The 17195-nt window shown below is 35.4% G+C and overlaps 1 protein-coding gene across 3 annotated transcripts in view; it reads left to right on the top strand.

Annotated features, from left to right (window-relative positions):
* The window catches only part of STAM2 (signal transducing adaptor molecule 2), a 55314-nt gene extending 38746 nt beyond the window's left edge, over positions 1 to 16568 (top strand). Inside the window, exons 11-14 of one of the 3 annotated variants that reach the window (XM_061200164.1) lie at positions 421 to 475; positions 4330 to 4483; positions 7075 to 7173; positions 14020 to 16568. In XM_061200164.1, coding sequence (XP_061056147.1) covers positions 421 to 475; positions 4330 to 4483; positions 7075 to 7173; positions 14020 to 14274 — 563 coding nt within the window. In that variant the 3' untranslated portion in view covers positions 14275 to 16568. Of the gene's footprint in view, positions 1 to 420; positions 476 to 4329; positions 4484 to 7003; positions 7174 to 14019 lie in introns of all 3 variants that reach the window. The other 2 variants (XM_061200154.1, XM_061200144.1) reach the window with 2 other exon arrangements.
* The last annotated feature ends 627 nt before the right edge of the window (positions 16569 to 17195 follow it).

The raw sequence follows: 17195 nt of genomic DNA, 5'->3' as shown, positions 1-17195 counted from the left end.
TATATAAAATGTTTTATTTTGAAATGGCTTAAATAAATGAAAAATGTTCATATCTAATCTGTACATAATTACATATTTTATACACTGTGACTCAAATTCCTTTTACTGTAGCTAATAATAGTTTTCTAGGTATTTTTAAGATTTTTGAGGTAACTCCAAATTTCAGTCTGCAAACTTAGTACTTCCAGAGAACATGGTGGGATTTCTGTTCTGATTTTGACTTTGCCTTGGTCACATGTTATTAATGTTGGTGCTGAATAGTATTAAATTTGGTCTTTTATAGTCCCTTCTCTAGCATAAGCTTAATTCTCTTTGTATTTTGCATGGTGTTGCATATTGGTGCTCTGTTGTTCAAAATTGTTGAAATTGACTTAAACTGGTTTTTACTTTCAAGATTTTAAAATATTTTTGTATTTACAGATATCTGCCAACGGATGGGTCCAATGATAGATGAAAAACTTGAAGAGATTGATAGGTGAGATTCTTCATGCAGGAAATAACAAATATAGTTTTCCTAAGTTTACTTGTTTTTGGCAGAACTTTAAGCTAGGGAATTTTTGTGGAACTGTTCCAATCTTTTGAAATTGTTTCTCAGTTTCCAAAACTCTTGCAAACTAATAGCAGAATGGTACTTTTGATTTTGGTGCAGTTTTTTTCATGGCAGTATATTACACGCATAGTGATAGACTCCAGCTCTTACAGTGCCAGTCTTCCTTTTCCTACTTGGGCTGGAGTTGAGAGATAATGAGTCGTGAAGAATAAAGCACAAAAATGAGAATAGGGATCTTAGGCAAGCATTGTTTTGTTATATAATGAGAAGTAGTATTTGTAAAACTTTCAAATGAAATTTCCTATGTGTGTGTGACTCTAAATCCAGTGTATATACCTTCTGTTCTCATTTTTGTTCCTTGTATTTCTGTATCTCTGTTGTCCTTTTAATTTCATTATCCCATCTAGTCTTACACTTCCTTAGAAATAGTAGCACTGAAAGACAGACTGTCAGGGTTTTGAGCTTTTAACTTAGTTTTGCTCCTTCTCTTATTCCTCAGAGCTTTCTATCTGAAGTCAGAGGGGGCAGCCATAGTGAATGGCAGACAAGAGAGAAGGCTTTAGTGTTCCACCATCCTCCCTTTCTGTTTACTGAACTTGTGTACAAAACAGCACAACAAGAACAGGAACTACTTTACTTCTTATCTGCCTTTACCAGAGAAGAGTAGTAGCAGCAAGATTTTTTCTAGTCACTGAAGATTATAATCTTTGTTCCCTGGGACTTTTTTTTTGTAAATTTGTTGTATTTTCTACAGAAATGAAAAATAAATCCCTGTCGCAGTAAATGAAATGATGGTAGCAGTTTCATCACATTTTATTGGTCTTATTTTGGAGAAAGCATTGAATATCTACCTATACATCTGTTACTTTGGTTTCATGGAAGGCATGTTAATGGTCAGTGAATAATCAAATGGGAAAGATTAAAAAGAAAAATAGTATTATCTTAGGTGTGGCTAGGGGTGCAATTATTATAAACCTTTCTGGAGCCTAAACATAGTCTATATCTTTTAACCCAGCAATACTGAATACATAGGGATATATGCAGAGATTTAGCTCTTAGAGTGTTCTTCACAGTATTATTTGTAACAAACTTGAAAGTAACTAAAATATCTTTTTTTTTCTCCCTTAATTTTTATTTATTTATTTATTTATTTTCGGCTGCGTTGGGTCTTTGTTGCTGCGCGCGGGCTTTCTCTAGTTGCAGCGAGCTGGGGCTACTCTTCATTGCAGTGCGCAGGCTTCTCATTGTGGTGGCTTCTCTTGTTGCAGAGCATGGGCTCTAGGCGCGCGGGCTTCAGTAGTTGTGGCTCACGGGCTGTAGAGCGCAGGCTCAGTAGTTGTGGCACAGGGGCTTAGTTGCTCCGCGGCATGTGGGATCTTCCAGGACCCGGGCTCGAACCTGTATCCCCTGCATTGGAGGTAGATTCTTAACCACTGTGCCACCGGGAAGCCCTAAAATGTCTTTCAATGTGAGATTGGTTTAAAAAACTTCTACATCCATACATTCTACAATAAAAAGCATTACCATTGATAAATATCTATTGGCATGGAAAGATGTCATGCTATATAATGAAAAAAAACCGAAGATATGACAGTATAATTTTATTTTTGTTGATAAAAAAGAATATCTTCAGAGAAAAAGGTCTAGAACAATTAAAAATTAGAGTGATATTTTCTGATATGAGTTAATTTTTTGAGTGAAAGCTCACCTGTTAACCAGTTCTCTCTTCAATTTCAGTTCCTGAATAGGCCAGCTGGCATTTTCCATTCCGTGCCCACTAACTGCAGATGCATCTCCTGTTCTGGAAAATGCTTACTGTTCTGCAAAAAATTTTTATTGACTATTTACCTTTGTCAGACATTCAGAGATGAATAAAATATTGCTTCTTCCCTTGAATGGATCATTGTCAGTTTGTTTTTCCTTAAAAGAAAAACAACTTTACTGTCAGAATTTAAAATTTTACATTTCATTTCTGTCTGTCATTGTACAGAATGAAATTTTGTAGCATTTATCACACTAGGAAATTACATTGTGTAAACAATATAAATTGACCAAAAAAAAGTGTACATAGAGTTATTGAAGAGAGATCCATAGCTTGAACTTAACTATGTTCCAGGCTGTTCTAACGTTCTTTCCTACTACCTTCTGAAAACCGTTTTCTACCACTTTAATCAAATTGCCCTTTTCATTCTTCCCTCGTGTACCCTTCTCATTCCTTTCACTTGCCTTAATTCACACTGTCCCACTGACCTGACTTAGTCTTCCTTTTTTTGCTTGGCCTCTCCATCCTTCCTCAGGTGCCAACTTAAGTCCCAGCTTCTCCCTAAAGCCTTTTCAGTCAAATTAATCCCCTCCTCTAAACTCTTCTGTTCCCTACCTATTTCATTTAATTTTGCATTCAAATATATGCTATCTTACATCATTTGCTATTTTTCAGGTACTTAGCCTTGTCTCCCTAGTAAGTTGCAGTCTTTCTGAAGGAGAGGACCACACCTTCTGCCTAATTTCTCTGTCCCAGGATAGTGTTGGGCACAGTTTAGCAAAAATTTATTGTTTCTTTGGTATTATGTCTCAAATCCTGGAAGGTGATCTCAAATGTGCTCAGTCATCCTGCCCTTCTATGTTCTCCTGGTGTTCATCAGTATACTGGGTTATGTGGACCAATTGCCTATGGTTACTTCTTAGTCACAAATTTGTTAGCATGGACACTAATTTCTGAAGCTTCCTGTGTGATTTATAACTGGTATTTCTGAAAATAGAGTTTGACCTCCTTTATACAGTCACACATGCAAGAGAGGAAACAGCACTTTTTGTTTGTTTCAGACATAACAGTCTCTGATAGAGGAAAGGTGACAAGTCCTGATAGGACTCAGTCCAGGTCATGTATTTGGGAGCCCTGTGTCTGGCTGCCTGCGTTTGCCTCTTGTCTCTCGAGTCTCTCTGTGTACATATTTAAAAAGCTACATTTAATAAACAGACTTGTGGGTGCTTTAGGCCAGATAAAGTGGCCCTTCAACTTTTATGAACTTGTCAGTTGCAAAGGGAGTTCTTTATTACTCCCAGGGTAACAGGCAAAACTGTACCAAGTCAAAAGGATTTGCTTTGGAGTTCCTTGGGCAGATTTGAAGATGCAAATTTGAAAATGTTCTTATTTGGACCTGGTTTCACTCACTTTTTCGGAAGAAACCAGGGAACAAGCAGTAGAGACTAGTTCATTATATTGTTTTCATTTGCATTTTCAAGGATAATTATTCTTTTTTTTTTTTTTTTTTTTAGTTGATCCTTTCATGAGTATGAGCAAATGAAAATGTGTGTGATTTTGTTTGTGAATGTGCTTTTATCTCAGTCATACTGTATTTCATAGCAGGCTCTTGGGCCTTGCCTGAGGACTTTCTTCTACTAAGATTTTTAATTAAGGCTTGGACTCTTCCTAAATTTAGAAATTACTCTTCTTTGTAATTGAATTTCCAACAGAGACCTGTAACATAAGAAACAACATTCTCCTAGCACCAAAATTATGAATTGATTGCATTTTATGAGGTGTGGAAAGGAGTTCCCCTAATATTATAAAGTCATATCAGCCTAGACATTACATGAATTAAATAATTCCTCCTCCCATTTTCCCTTTTTGAATATACTTTCATATATATAAAGAACCTTTTAAAATATGAGTAGAAAATGTAAATTTTTAAAAATAATTTATGTTGCTAAAAATTAAAAATATGCTTAAAGTGCTTAAAAACTTTGAAGAGTATTAAAGTGCTTCCCTTCTATGTTAGGAAGCATTCAGAATTGTCTGAATTGAATGTAAAAGTCTTGGAAGCTCTGGAACTATATAACAAGTTGATGAATGAAGCACCAGTATATTCAGTCTATTCAAAGATCCATCATCCAGCACATTACCCACCTTCACCAGCTGGAGTTCCAATGCAGGTGAGCGTTTTTGAGGACATTTTTCAAAATTTAAGAAAAGTTTTCAATTTAAAAAAAGAAAGCTTTAAAGCATAGTATTAAAATTTCTATGGTCCATGAATAACATTATAAAATTCATCTTTGTCAAAAAATGTTGGCTAAACAATTAGTGTTCACCAGGACAATTAGACACTGATATTTCACAACTACATTTTAGTTCATTTATAACATAATGAAGAGACCATTAACTATATGAGGGGAGTTCTGTTCTTCATAAGCTTTTGTAAGTATAAAGTATAAATCCTTTGATTTAGGACAGTGCCTGACATGTCAGAAGTTCTACAGATGAGGTACTGATGCTGTTCCTATTGCTCAGCAAGCAAAATTTAACGTTTCTTTTAAATTTCTGTTAAGATTTCTTTGACTTATGTGATTATTAAAAGTCTTCATTAAAGAACTCATTTTGTTCTCAGATCATGCTTTATATTTTCTTAGATGCACAACTTAAATTGTGCATGCATAACATATATGATGCAGGCATATAGATGCAGGTTCCATGAGCCATTCATGAACACCATCTTTTCCAGAACTTTACACCTTTTCTGTGTTTCCCAGCTGAACTGAATATTTATATTTATCAGTATCCAGTATTCTGAAACCTTTCTGAAATTTCAGCCAGTTAGTGGTTGAATTCAGAATGAGTTTGGATGAACAAATTTCATGTTAATTTACGAAAACTGGTATGTAAAGGAGTGTGTGAAGGAGACACCAAGGAGAAAAGATAGAATATGGATGCATAATCTAGATGACTTCACACAACATAATTGTTAAGTAAAAAAAAGAATAGTTACTATGGTAACTCACATCAGACAAGATGCATTTATCAAATATGCCATGCCCCGAACTTTTGAAAATGATGAGAGTCATTACATATGAGAATAGAAAGAATTTCTGGGTGCAAAAGACAGCTGGAGTTTATTCAATATTGCTTCTGTTTTCAAAGAGTTTGCTGCTGCTGCTGTGAACATGGAACAAAAAGAAGTGTTTGCGCCATTGTGTTATGGGACTGTATGTTGTATTTACTTCTTTGTGTGTCTGTAAAGGGTTATTTATTATTCCTATGTCAGGTTTTTCTGTTTGGTTGCATACTATTTACAGTCTGTGTTTTGCTAAGCATAACTCATTTCTTTAAAAAGCTAGCTTTCTGTCTAGTTTGATTCTTCACATGATGCTATCTGTACTATTTGTGGATAATAGCATTTGAAATATTCAAAGTTCCTATTCTAATTTGAAAAAAAAAGTTCGTACTAAAAAAAGTTAGCGTAACACACCATTAGTTGCATCTGTGAAGGCCACTCAGGAATCCTAACCTGCAGAAGAGGTCCACTCCCACCATCTCAGCCTGTGGTAAGTGGGCTGTTATGTGTCTGCTAAGGAGGTAATATGATTGTACTTATTAATGTCATAGTTGATTTGGCATTTCTAGCATTCTAAATTTTCATGTCATTGGTCTTTGCTTTAAAAATAGCTTAGTTTAAAACTCATGGTTACCAAGGGGGAAAGGGTGGGGGGGAGGGATAAACTGGGAGATAGGGATTGACGTATGCATGCTACTATATATAAAATAGATAACTAATAAGAACCTACTGTATAGCACAGGGAACTCTACTTAATACTCTGTAATGACCTATATGGGAATAGAATCTAAAAACGGGTGGATATATGTATATGTATAACTGATTCACTTTGCTGTACAGCAGAAACTAACACAACATTGTAAAGCAACTATACTCCAATAAAAATTAATTTTAAAAATGAGCTCAGTTTAAAACTGGAGCGATTGATATTTATTAAACATGCATTGTTTTGATGCTGTATTTGGTAAGCAGGTGGTAGATCCTGTATGTTACCCTGGAAATTAAGTAGGGCACATATAAATATTCACAGAGACTTAGACCATTTGCTATTTCTTAAGAGTACATCTCCTTTACTCATAGTTCTTCTTTCCTTTTGTCCTATCTGTCCTGCAGGCAGGATGAAGGAGGCATTGGCAGAGAGGGCCTGCACTCTGCCTTGATACCATTTATTCTTCAACTTACTATTTTAAGTTTCATTCTTAAGAAATTGAATAAGTCACCCTGAGATGGGGGTGAAGAAGGTCATCTCTCTGATGGTAACTTGAAGTGATACTGTGCTGCCCTTCAAGGGAGTATATAGTTTTCTGTGGCTCTTCAGCAAGACATGTTACTTAGTAATAGGCAACCTGGGTGGATTCCAACGTGCTCCTTAAAAGTACACCACCTCCCTTCCTTTCAACCCCCTGCAAAATAAAAGAACAAGTAAATCATAAATTTCCATAGATTTGGCACTGTGATTTGGAAGCGCTCTGCTTTTTATACTAGGGTGGATAGATTGGTAGAATCAGATTGCTCCCCAAAGAAGTATAACATTTTATTTCATTTAAGTCTTTTAAAGTTTTAAATGTATTGCTAGGTAGTTGTTTGGGAGATCAGTGAGTCAACTTTTCTCTTTGGTTAATAGACATATCCAGTTCAGCCACATGGTGCAAACTATATGGGTCAAAGTATTCACCAAGTCACTGTTGCCCAAAGCTACAGCCTAGGACCAGATCAAATCGGTCCACTGAGATCGCTGCCTCCAAATGTGAATTCCTCAGTGACAACACAGCCTGCCCCAACTCCGTATTTAAGGTAAGTGTTTGGGAGCTGTGTTAATTTTGTAATTATATGCATTAAATTTTCACAGATTTTCAGAATGAGAGTAATTAGACCCTTCTCTTTATAATTATAGTGCCCTCTTTTGCTATTGAGATGAAGTTGTAGAACTGCCCATTCAAGATCCCATGAAATCGGAATGGTGCTGTCTTAGCTTTGCTACCCATACTGAGATGGTGCCTAGACCTGGCTTATAGTCTGGGTCCCTGGGACAAAATAAAGCTAACTGTCCCTTACAGGACCCAAGCCTGTACTTCGGTCCTGTAAGGGTATACTTAGCACGGTGCTCTAAGCAGCCTAGTAAAGTAGTCCCAGACATATTTTAGGAGCAGGTACTCCTAAAAATCAGAAAACTTTTGTTACTTTGACTCTTAAAAGGAAGTGTTTGAGCTGTGGAATTTGTAGTCAAATTTTTCATACTAACTTCTATTCTGAAAAACATGTTTAAATCTTGCCTTCTGTTAACTTTGCTTAACCACACAAAATGTTTATTCAGTACAGTCATGTGTAATGATTTGTAAGGTCTCTTCCCACTTTTTTTTTTTTTAATTTTTAAAAACATTTTATTATAGAAAACAATAAAAACAATAAAATATAAACAAAAATAGCAGTATAATGAACTCTTCTGTATCCATCATCCAGGTTCAACTCATAGTTAATCTTTTTTTTTTTTTTTCTGAGATATACATTTTAAAGTAATAACTAGAATTATGACTTATAACATTATACCAGAGCATATAAGATTTTTAGAAATTTCATGTAATGTCTGAAACATTTATATTAACATATTTCCATACAAATAACCCAATGAAAGTTTAGTATTAGTTGTTTTGTTTGTTTGGTTTTTTTTATACTGCAGGTTCTTGTTAGTCATCAATTTTATACACATCAGTGTATACGTCAATCCCAATCGCCCAATTCAGCACACCACCATCCCCACCCCACCGCAGTTTTCCCCCCTTGGTGTCCATATGTCTGTTCTCTACATCTGTGTCTCAACTTCTGCCCTGCAAACCGGCTCATCTGTACCATTTTTCTAGGTTCCACATACATGCGTTAATATACGATATTTGTTTTTCTCTTTCTGACTTACTTCACTCTGTATGACAGTCTCTAGATCTATCCACGTCTCAGCAAATGACTCAATTTCGTTCCTTTTTATGGCTGAGTAATATTCCATTGTATATATGTACCACAACTTCTTTAACCATTCATCTGTCGATGGGCATTTAGGTTGCTTCCATGACCTGGCTATTGTAAATAGTGCTGCAATGAACATTGGGGTGCATGTGTCTTTTTGAATTATGGTTTTCTCTGGGTATACGCCCAGTAGTGGGATTGCTGGATCATATGGTAATTCTATTTTTAGTTTTTTAAGGAACCTCCATACTGTTCTCCATAGTGGCTGTATCAATTTACATTCTCACCAACAGTGCAAGAGGCTTCCCTTTTCTCCACACCCTCTCCAGCATTTGTTGTTTGTAGATTTTCTGATGATGCCCATTCTAACTGGTGTGAGGTGATACCTCATTGTAGTTTTGATTTGCATTTCTCTAATAATTAGTGATGTTGAGCATCTTTTCATGTGCTTCTTGGCCATCTGTATGTCTTCTTTGGAGAAATGTCTATTTAGGTCTTCTGCCCATTTTTGGATTGGGTTGTTTGTTTCTTTAATATTGAGCTGCATGAGCTGTTTATATATTTTGGAGATTAATCCTTTGTCCGTTGATTCATTTGCAAATATTTTCTCCCATTCTGAGGGTTGTCTTTTCATCTTGTTTATGGTTTCCTTTGCTGTGCAAAAACTTTGAAGTTTCATTAGGTCCCATTTGTTTATTTTTGTTTTTATTTCCATTACTCTAGGAGGTGGATCAAAAAAGATCTTGCTGTGATTGATGTCAAAGAGTGTTCTTCCTATGTTTTCCACTAAGAGTTCTATAGTGTCCGGTCTTACATTTAGGTCTCTAATCCATTTTGAGTTTATTTTTGTGTATGGTGTTAGGGAGTGTTCTAATTTCATTCTTTTACATGTAGCTGTCCAGTTTTCCCAGCACCACTTATTGAAGAGACTGTCTTTTCTGCATTGTGTATCTTTGCCTCCTTTGTCATAGATTAGTTGACCATAGGTGCGTGGGTTTATCTCCGGGCTTTCTATCCTGTTCCACTGATCTATGTTTCTGTTTTTGTGCCAGTACCATATTGTCTTGATTACTGTAGCTTTGTAGTATAGTCTGAAGTCAGGGAGTCTGATTCCTCCAGCTCCGTTTTTTTCCCTCAAGACTGCTTTGGCTATTCGGGGTCTTTTGTGTCTCCATACAAATTTTAAGATGATTTGTTCTAGCTCCGTAAAAAATGCCATTGGTAATTTGATAGGGATTGCATTGAATCTGTAGATTGCTTTGGGTAGTATAGTCATTTTCACAAGGTTGATGCTTCCAATCCAAGAACATGGTATATCTCTCCACCTGTTGGTATCATCTTTAATTTCTTTCATCAGTGTCTTACAGTTTTCTGCATACAGGTCTTTTGTCTCCCTAGGTAGGTTTATTCCTAGATATTTTATTCTTTTTGTTGCAATGGTAAATGGGAGTGGTTCCATAATTTCTCTTTCAGATTTTTCATCATTGGTGTATAGGAATGCAAGAGATTTCTGTGCATTAATTTTGTATCCTGCAACTTTACCAAATTCATTGATTAGCTCTAGTAGTTTTCTGGTGGCATTTTTAGGATTCTCTGTGTATAGTATCATGTCATCTGCAAACAGTGACAGTTTTACTTCTTCTTTTCCAATTTGTATTCCTTTTATTTCTTTTTCTTCTCTGATTGCCGTGGCTAGGACTTCCAAAACTATGTTGAATAATAGTGGTGAGAGTGGACATCCTTGTCTTGTTCCTGATCTTAGAGGAAATGCTTCCAGATTTTCACCATTGAGAATGATGTTTGCTGTGGGTTTGTCGTATATGGCCTTTATTATGTTGAGGAAAGTTCCCTCTCTGCCCACTTTCTGGAGAGTTTTTATCATAAATGGGTGTTGAATTTTGTCAAAAGCTTTTTCTGCATCTATTGAGATGATCATATGGTTTTTATTCTTCAGTTTGTTAGTATGGTATATCACATTGATTGATTTGCGTATATTGAAGAATCCTTGCATCCCTGGGATAAATCCCACTTGATCGTGGTGTATGATCCTTTTAATGTGTTGTTGGATTCTGTTTGCCAGTATTTTGTTGAGGATTTTTGCATCTATATTCATCAGTGATATTGGTCTGTAATTTTCTTTTTTTGTAGTATCTTTGTCTGGTTTTGGTATCAGGGTGATGGTGGCCTCATAGAATGAGTTTGGGAGTGTTCCTTCCTCTGCAATTTATGGAAGAGTTTGAGAAGGATGGGTGTTAGCTCTTCTCTAAATGTTTGATAGAATTCACCTGTGAAGCCATGTGGTCCTGGACTTTTGTTTGTTGGAAGATTTTTAATCACAGTTTCAATTTCATTACTTGTGATTGGTCTGTTCATATTTTCTGTTTCTTCCTGGTTCAGTCTTGGAAGGTTATACCTTTCTAAGAATTTGTCCATTTCTTCCAGGTTGTCCATTTTACTGGCATAGAGTTGCTTGTAGTAGTCTCTTAGGATGTTTTGTATTTCTGCGGTGTCTGTTGTAACTTCTCCTTTTTCATTTCTAATTTTATTGATTTGAGTCCTCTCCCTCTTTTTCTTGATGAGTCTGGCTAATGGCTTATCAATTTTGTTTATCTTCTCAAAGAACCAGCTTTTAGTTTTATTGATCTTTGCTATTGTTTTCTTTGTTTCTATTTCATTTATTTCCACTCTGATCTTTATGATTTCTTTCCTTCTGCTAACTTTGGGTTTTGTTTGTTCTTCTTTCTCTAGTTCCTTTAGGTGTAAGGTTAGATTGTTTACTTGAGATTTTTCTTGTTTCTTTAGGTAGGCTTGTGTATAGCTATAAACTTCCCTCTTAGAACTGCTTTTGCTGCATCCCATAGGTTTTGGATCATCGTGTGTTCATTGTCATTTGTCTCTAGGTATTTTTTGATTTCCTCTTTGATTTCTTCAGTGATCTCTTGGTTGTTTTGTAACGTATTGTTTAGCCTCCATGTGTTTGTGTTTTTAATGTTTTTTTCCCTGTAATTGATTTCTAATCTCATAGCGTTGTGGTCAGAATATGATTTCGATTTTCTAAAATTTACTGAGGCTTGATTTGTGACCCAAGATGTGATCTATCCTGGAGAATGTTCCATGCACACTTGAGAAGAAAGTGTAATCTGCTGTTTTTGGATGGAATGTCCTATAAATATCAATTAAATCTATCTGGTCTATTGTGTCATTTAAAGCTTCTGTTTCCTTACTTATTTTCATTTTGGATGATCTGTCCATTGGTGTAAGTGAGGTGTTAAAGTCCCCCACTATTATTGTGTTACTGTCGATTTCCTCTTTTATAGCTGTTAACAGTTGCCTTATGTATTGAGGTGCTCCTATGTTGGGTGCATATATATTTATAATTGTTATATCTTCTTCTTGGATTGATCCCTTGATCATTATGTAGTGTCCTTCCTTGTCTCTTGTAACATTCTTTATTTTAAAGTCTATTTTATCTGATATGAGTATAGCTACTCCAGCTTTCTTTTGATTTCCATTTGCATGGAATATCTTTTTCCATCCCCTCACTTTCAGTCTGTATGTGTCCCTAGGTCTGAAGTGGGTCTCTTGTAGACAGCATATATATGGGTCTTGTCTTTGTATCCATTCAGCAAGCCTGTGTCTTTTGGTTGGAGCATTTAATCCATTCACGTTTAAGGTAATTATCGATATGTGTGTTCCTGTGACCATTTTCTTAATTGTTTTGGGTTTGTTTTTGTAGGTCCTTTTCTTCTCTTGTGTTTCCCACTTAGAGAAGTTCCTTTAGCATTTGTTGTAGAGCTGGTTTGGTGGTGCTGAATTCTCTTAGCTTTTGCTTGTCTGTCAAGCTTTTGATTTCTCCATCAAATCTGAATGAGATCCTTGTCGGGTGGAGTAATCTTGGTTGTAGGTTCTTCCCTTTCATCACTTTAAGTATATCATGCCACTCCCTTCTGGCTTGTAGAGTTTCTGCTGAGAAATCAGCTGTTAACCTTATGGGAGTTCACTTGTATGTTATTTGTCATTTTTCCCTTGCTGCTTTCAATAATTTTTCTTTGTCTTTAATTTTTGCCAATTTGATTACTTGTGTCTCGGCGTGTTTCTCCTTGGGTTTATCCTGTATGGGACTCGCTGTGCTTCCTGGACTTGGGTGGCTATTTCCTTTCCCGTGTAGGGAAGTTTTCGATTATAATCTCTTCAAATATTTTCTCAGGTCCTTTCTCTCTCTCTTCTCCTTCTGGGACCCCTATAATGTGAATGTTGTTGCGTTTAATGTTGTCCCAGAGGTCTCTTAGGCTGTCTTCATTTCTTTTCATTCTTTTTTCTTTAGTCTGTTCCGCAGCAGTGAATTCCACCATTCTGTCTTCCAGGTCATTTATCCGTTCTTCTGCCTCAGTTATTCTATTGATTCCTTCTGGTGTAGTTTTCATTTTAGTTATTGTATTGTTCATCTCTGTTTGTTTGTTCTTTAATTCTTCTAGGTCTTTGTTAAACATTTCTTGCATCTTCTCGATCTTTGCCTCCATTCTTATTCCGAGGTCCTGGATCATCTTCACTATCGTTATTCTGAATTCTTTTTCTGGAAGGTTGCCTATCTCCACTTCATTTAGTTGTTTTTCTGGGGTTTTATCTTGTTCCTTCATCTGGTATGTGGCCCTCTGCCTTTTCATCTTGTCTGTCTTTCTGTGAATGTGGTTTTTGTTCCACAGGCTGCAGGATTATAGTTTTTCTTGCTTCTGCTGTCTGCCCTCTGGTGGTTGAGGCTATCTAACTCTTCCCACTCTTAAATTCCATGTGTATAAATTTTAGATATTATCTGGAAGGTAAATACATCTGTTGGTATTGGTGTTTGATTAAGTTAAAATGTAAAAATTTTGTTATCCTGGGTGACACTAGGAATTACAGAGAGAAAAACTGGACGAGTGTAGACATTAATCCTCCTATATTGAAGCAGTGTATTTGGTGCATTTAAAAATTATATATCTTTTAAAAGATACGCTATAGTAATTACAGGAACAAATGAAAGTCCTGCAATTTGGTGTGACTTTTCAACTTAGTGGGGTTTTGGGGGTTTTGTTTTGTTTTTGTATAGTGTCAATAAGTAAACTATAGGTCAGGACTATTTTGAGGGTAGATTCAGGACCCTATGTGGATTACATGTTCTCCCTGCCTTTATTATTTTTATGTAGGGATTCAGGTTAAGCTATCCGGGGCAGCTTTGAAAGTGCCCTACCAAAGGAAAGTATAAAGAGTGGGTGAGGAATAGTGGTCTCCTCTGTGCTGATCGAGAGAAGAGGGAAGGGAGAAAATGGGCCGAGGGTGTACTTGAGCCAGGGTTTTGTTCTCATTGCAGCTGGCCAAGGATACGAGCATCAGAAACAATCTGCATCTCCTCAAAAGATTTCTAAATGTTTTCCGTGAGAGATTTTGGAGAAAACAGAATTAGATAGGCCTTATAATCCTATATTTTATTTCTTTTTGAGTACTTTCTTCTTCCCAAATATAAAAGTTACATTAACAGTATTGGATAGCTGGAGTAGTTAAATCATAATCGGAATAGTAGAGGTATATAAACGTAAAGAGATGGAAAAGACATTTTTATTTTATTTTATCATGATGATTGATCTCTGACCGTAACTTATATAATGCAAAGTAAATATGGTTTTCTTTTTAAAATTTTGTTTGTAGCGCTGGACAAGACACTGTTTCCAATCCTACTTACATGAATCAGAACTCTCACCTTCAGTCAGCTACTGGTGCAGCTGCTTACACGCAGCAAATGGGGATGTCTGTGGATCTGTCATCTCACCAGAGCACTACTTCCAGTTTGCCGCGGTCGGCAGGCTTTGCGGTGGCAGCTCCAGCTCATTCAGTTGCACAGCAGCAAACAGATTACCCTCAGCAGCAGCCTCTCCTTTAAAAACAAACCAAGCATTTTCTTGAAAGCCTTCCTAAATGTACTACTCGACCCTTGTGATTGTCATCTGAAAATATTAAAAGAAGAAAAAAATTTTTTCTCAGCTCAAAAGGCCCATGAATAAATAAAGCACAGAAACGTATTTTACTCTAATAAGCCATAAAAGGTTTTTTCAGTCCCAACTTGTTTGAGGTCAAATTTTTGATGAGAGGCAGCTTCAAGTTGCTTCCAGTTTTTTCTTACTTTCAAATCTCTCTACACAAATCTGGACAACTAGTAAGTAGCCTTATGACACTAAACAACATGAGATAGGAGCGTATAAAGAAACCACCATTTACCCCTAAAATATCGTAATTGGGAGAGCACTGAAACCTTTAAGTATTTTTTGTCTGCATATTTTTTTTTCAGAGTTTCCCACCCATCATTATTTTAAAAGGCGAACATGTTTTTGTGTACGCATTTAGCTTCCCTACATATTTCCTTTGGCTTCTTAAATTGTAGTTGTGTTTGCAGTACTGTCAGTTGTGCTCTCAGTGGTGTGTTGAGTAATAATTAGCATATAATTGTCTACAGAAGCAAGAGCACTTTGGGAGGAACAAAAATGTTTTCTGTTATTATCAGTGAAGACGATGTAAATGCAGTTGTGTGATAAAGCATTTAGCCAGTCTCCCAATCATGCCAACAAGTGGGCTGAGGAATGCCCCACAAAACATTTCCATTCCCTGGAAAAAAAACCATTTCTTTTCCTAGAAGGGTCCTTGGCATTTAGAATTGCCACTAATGACCTTTTCAAGTGATTTTGGCCATTCTCTAATGAAGGTATGGTCAGGTTTTTTGTTTGTTTTGTTTTGTTTTCCTGTAGTGTGGTGTGCAGAGATGCTGCATTTCCTTTTTACAGAGTATATGTGAATGTGAGCTATGAGACATTCCTAATAATTTGATGTGATATATATACCAAGTGTGGATGATGTGTGTTTTTATTGATGTGTTGTTCTTTTAAAGAGATGATTTGAGTACCACTGGTATGCCAGACTGTTGAAAATTCTGGCCATTCCTTTCAAAAGTAATCCTGAGCCTGTGGAATAATAACAGGCAATGGCTTTATAGGGAAGCCATCAAGACAGTTTTCCTGAAGCCTATGTTTTAAGTGAGTTTATAGTGCTAATAGATTCCACATACTTTAGGAGTTAGGTAGTAAACCAATAAGAATTGTTTTCTTTCCTAAAAATTTGCACACTACTGCATTATCTGCCAACTTTTTAGATAACACAACATGCAAATACATATGCTTACAGATACATGGTATTTAGACTGGGGAAAAACAATGGACATAAGTTTTGTTTTTAAAAAGTTAACTTGTGGGAATTCTCTGGTGGTCCAGTGGTTAGGACTCGGCACTTTCACTGCTGGGGCCCGGGTTCGATCCCTGGTTCGGGGAACTAAGATCCCGCAAGCCGCCAAAAAAAAAAAAGTTAATTTGCATGGAAGCAAGATTTCTATATTGTTTTTTAAAGAAAGCCCTTAATCTTTCTACCAAGAATCCATTTGAAGACAGTACTCTGGAAATTTTTGTCATTTATGTAGTTACAGAAATTTGATTATAAGTATGTTCCTTTTTCAAAGAAACTGTATATTAGAACAAAATAGTCTTATGTATACTACTTGGTCTACATGTAAAGGGAAAAACAAGCAGTATTTGAAAGCCCAATTTCTGTCATTCATTGTCTTATTTCAGGTACAAGTAACTGGAAAGAAACTTAACCTTTCATGTCTCTGTTCTGTTTTTTATCCAGTATTTTCCTTCTATGTGAATTCAATTATATACTTATAAAAAATTCTAAAATGGCACCTTACTTTTTTGGAAATGAATCTTCTATTCTTTAAAGAAAACAAAACATAAAAAACATTTACAAAGCTGCTCTTGATAATAATTAATGTTTGCATATATATGGAAAATCTTATTTTTCCCCCCAAACAATATTTAATAAAGTTATTTTAATGTTTGTATAAATAATTCATGTATAATTGTGATCTGAGTTGTAAAAGCTTAATTCTGTGTAAGTCTTTGAAGTAGAATAAATACTGCACACCCACTAAATCGGGATCTGCCATTTAAGTTCACCTAATGTAGTTTTGTAATGATATAACATGCAACATGTATATAGTGTATATTGGCATTTATCTGTGAAATTTTATACATCCAGAAGTTTCTTCTCCCTTTTAAATTAAAAATTATTTTTGCCATACTGTAATGAATTTTGTGTTGCAGGTTGTTGATAGTATAAAAACGTTATTAAATCTGTGTACTGAGATGATATTTTTGGTGTTAATAAATACAGGGTTGTTATTTTTCTTTCTTTTTCGTGATCTTATGGATTGTATTTAAGACCTGTTTATAATTAAATGTTTTCTGCCAAAGGAATTGTCTAACATCAGATTTCTACATTAGGTTCATAGGTTTATATAAAAAATAAAAATAACTTCTGCTTTTTCATATTGTATCTTGGTACATTAGAAAGAATCCTGAAAATTTATAATAAAATTAATTTTCACTAATGTAGGAAAAATTTCCCCTGGATGTTAAACTATATAAAGTAGGATATGTTCTTATAGTTTGAAAAATGTACGGTCTATCAATATTGTCTTGTAATTTGGTAATTTGTTTATAAAATTACCTGAACATTAAATAATTATAATATTTATCAACTAGGAGTTGATACTTGACTATGTAACAAATTTCACTGTAAATTTTTGAAGATAGTTATAGTCTCATTGTCCAAATTTTTAAAAAATTGATTATTAGATGTTAGAAAAAATTATGGCTTAAAGATTTAAAAAGCAAGTTTTTCTTAGTAAAAATTGTAAGTGTCAAGGCCCCTGACTTCTAGGAGAGGATTTATTGAATTGTCATTATGATGAGAAAGCTGAAGTTATTTTTGTGAATGAT

Source organism: Eubalaena glacialis, chromosome 1, assembly GCF_028564815.1.
Source record: "Eubalaena glacialis isolate mEubGla1 chromosome 1, mEubGla1.1.hap2.+ XY, whole genome shotgun sequence".
In the NCBI taxonomy this organism is placed as follows: domain Eukaryota; kingdom Metazoa; phylum Chordata; class Mammalia; order Artiodactyla; family Balaenidae; genus Eubalaena; species Eubalaena glacialis.
This window is presented reverse-complemented; position numbering and strand designations above follow the sequence as displayed.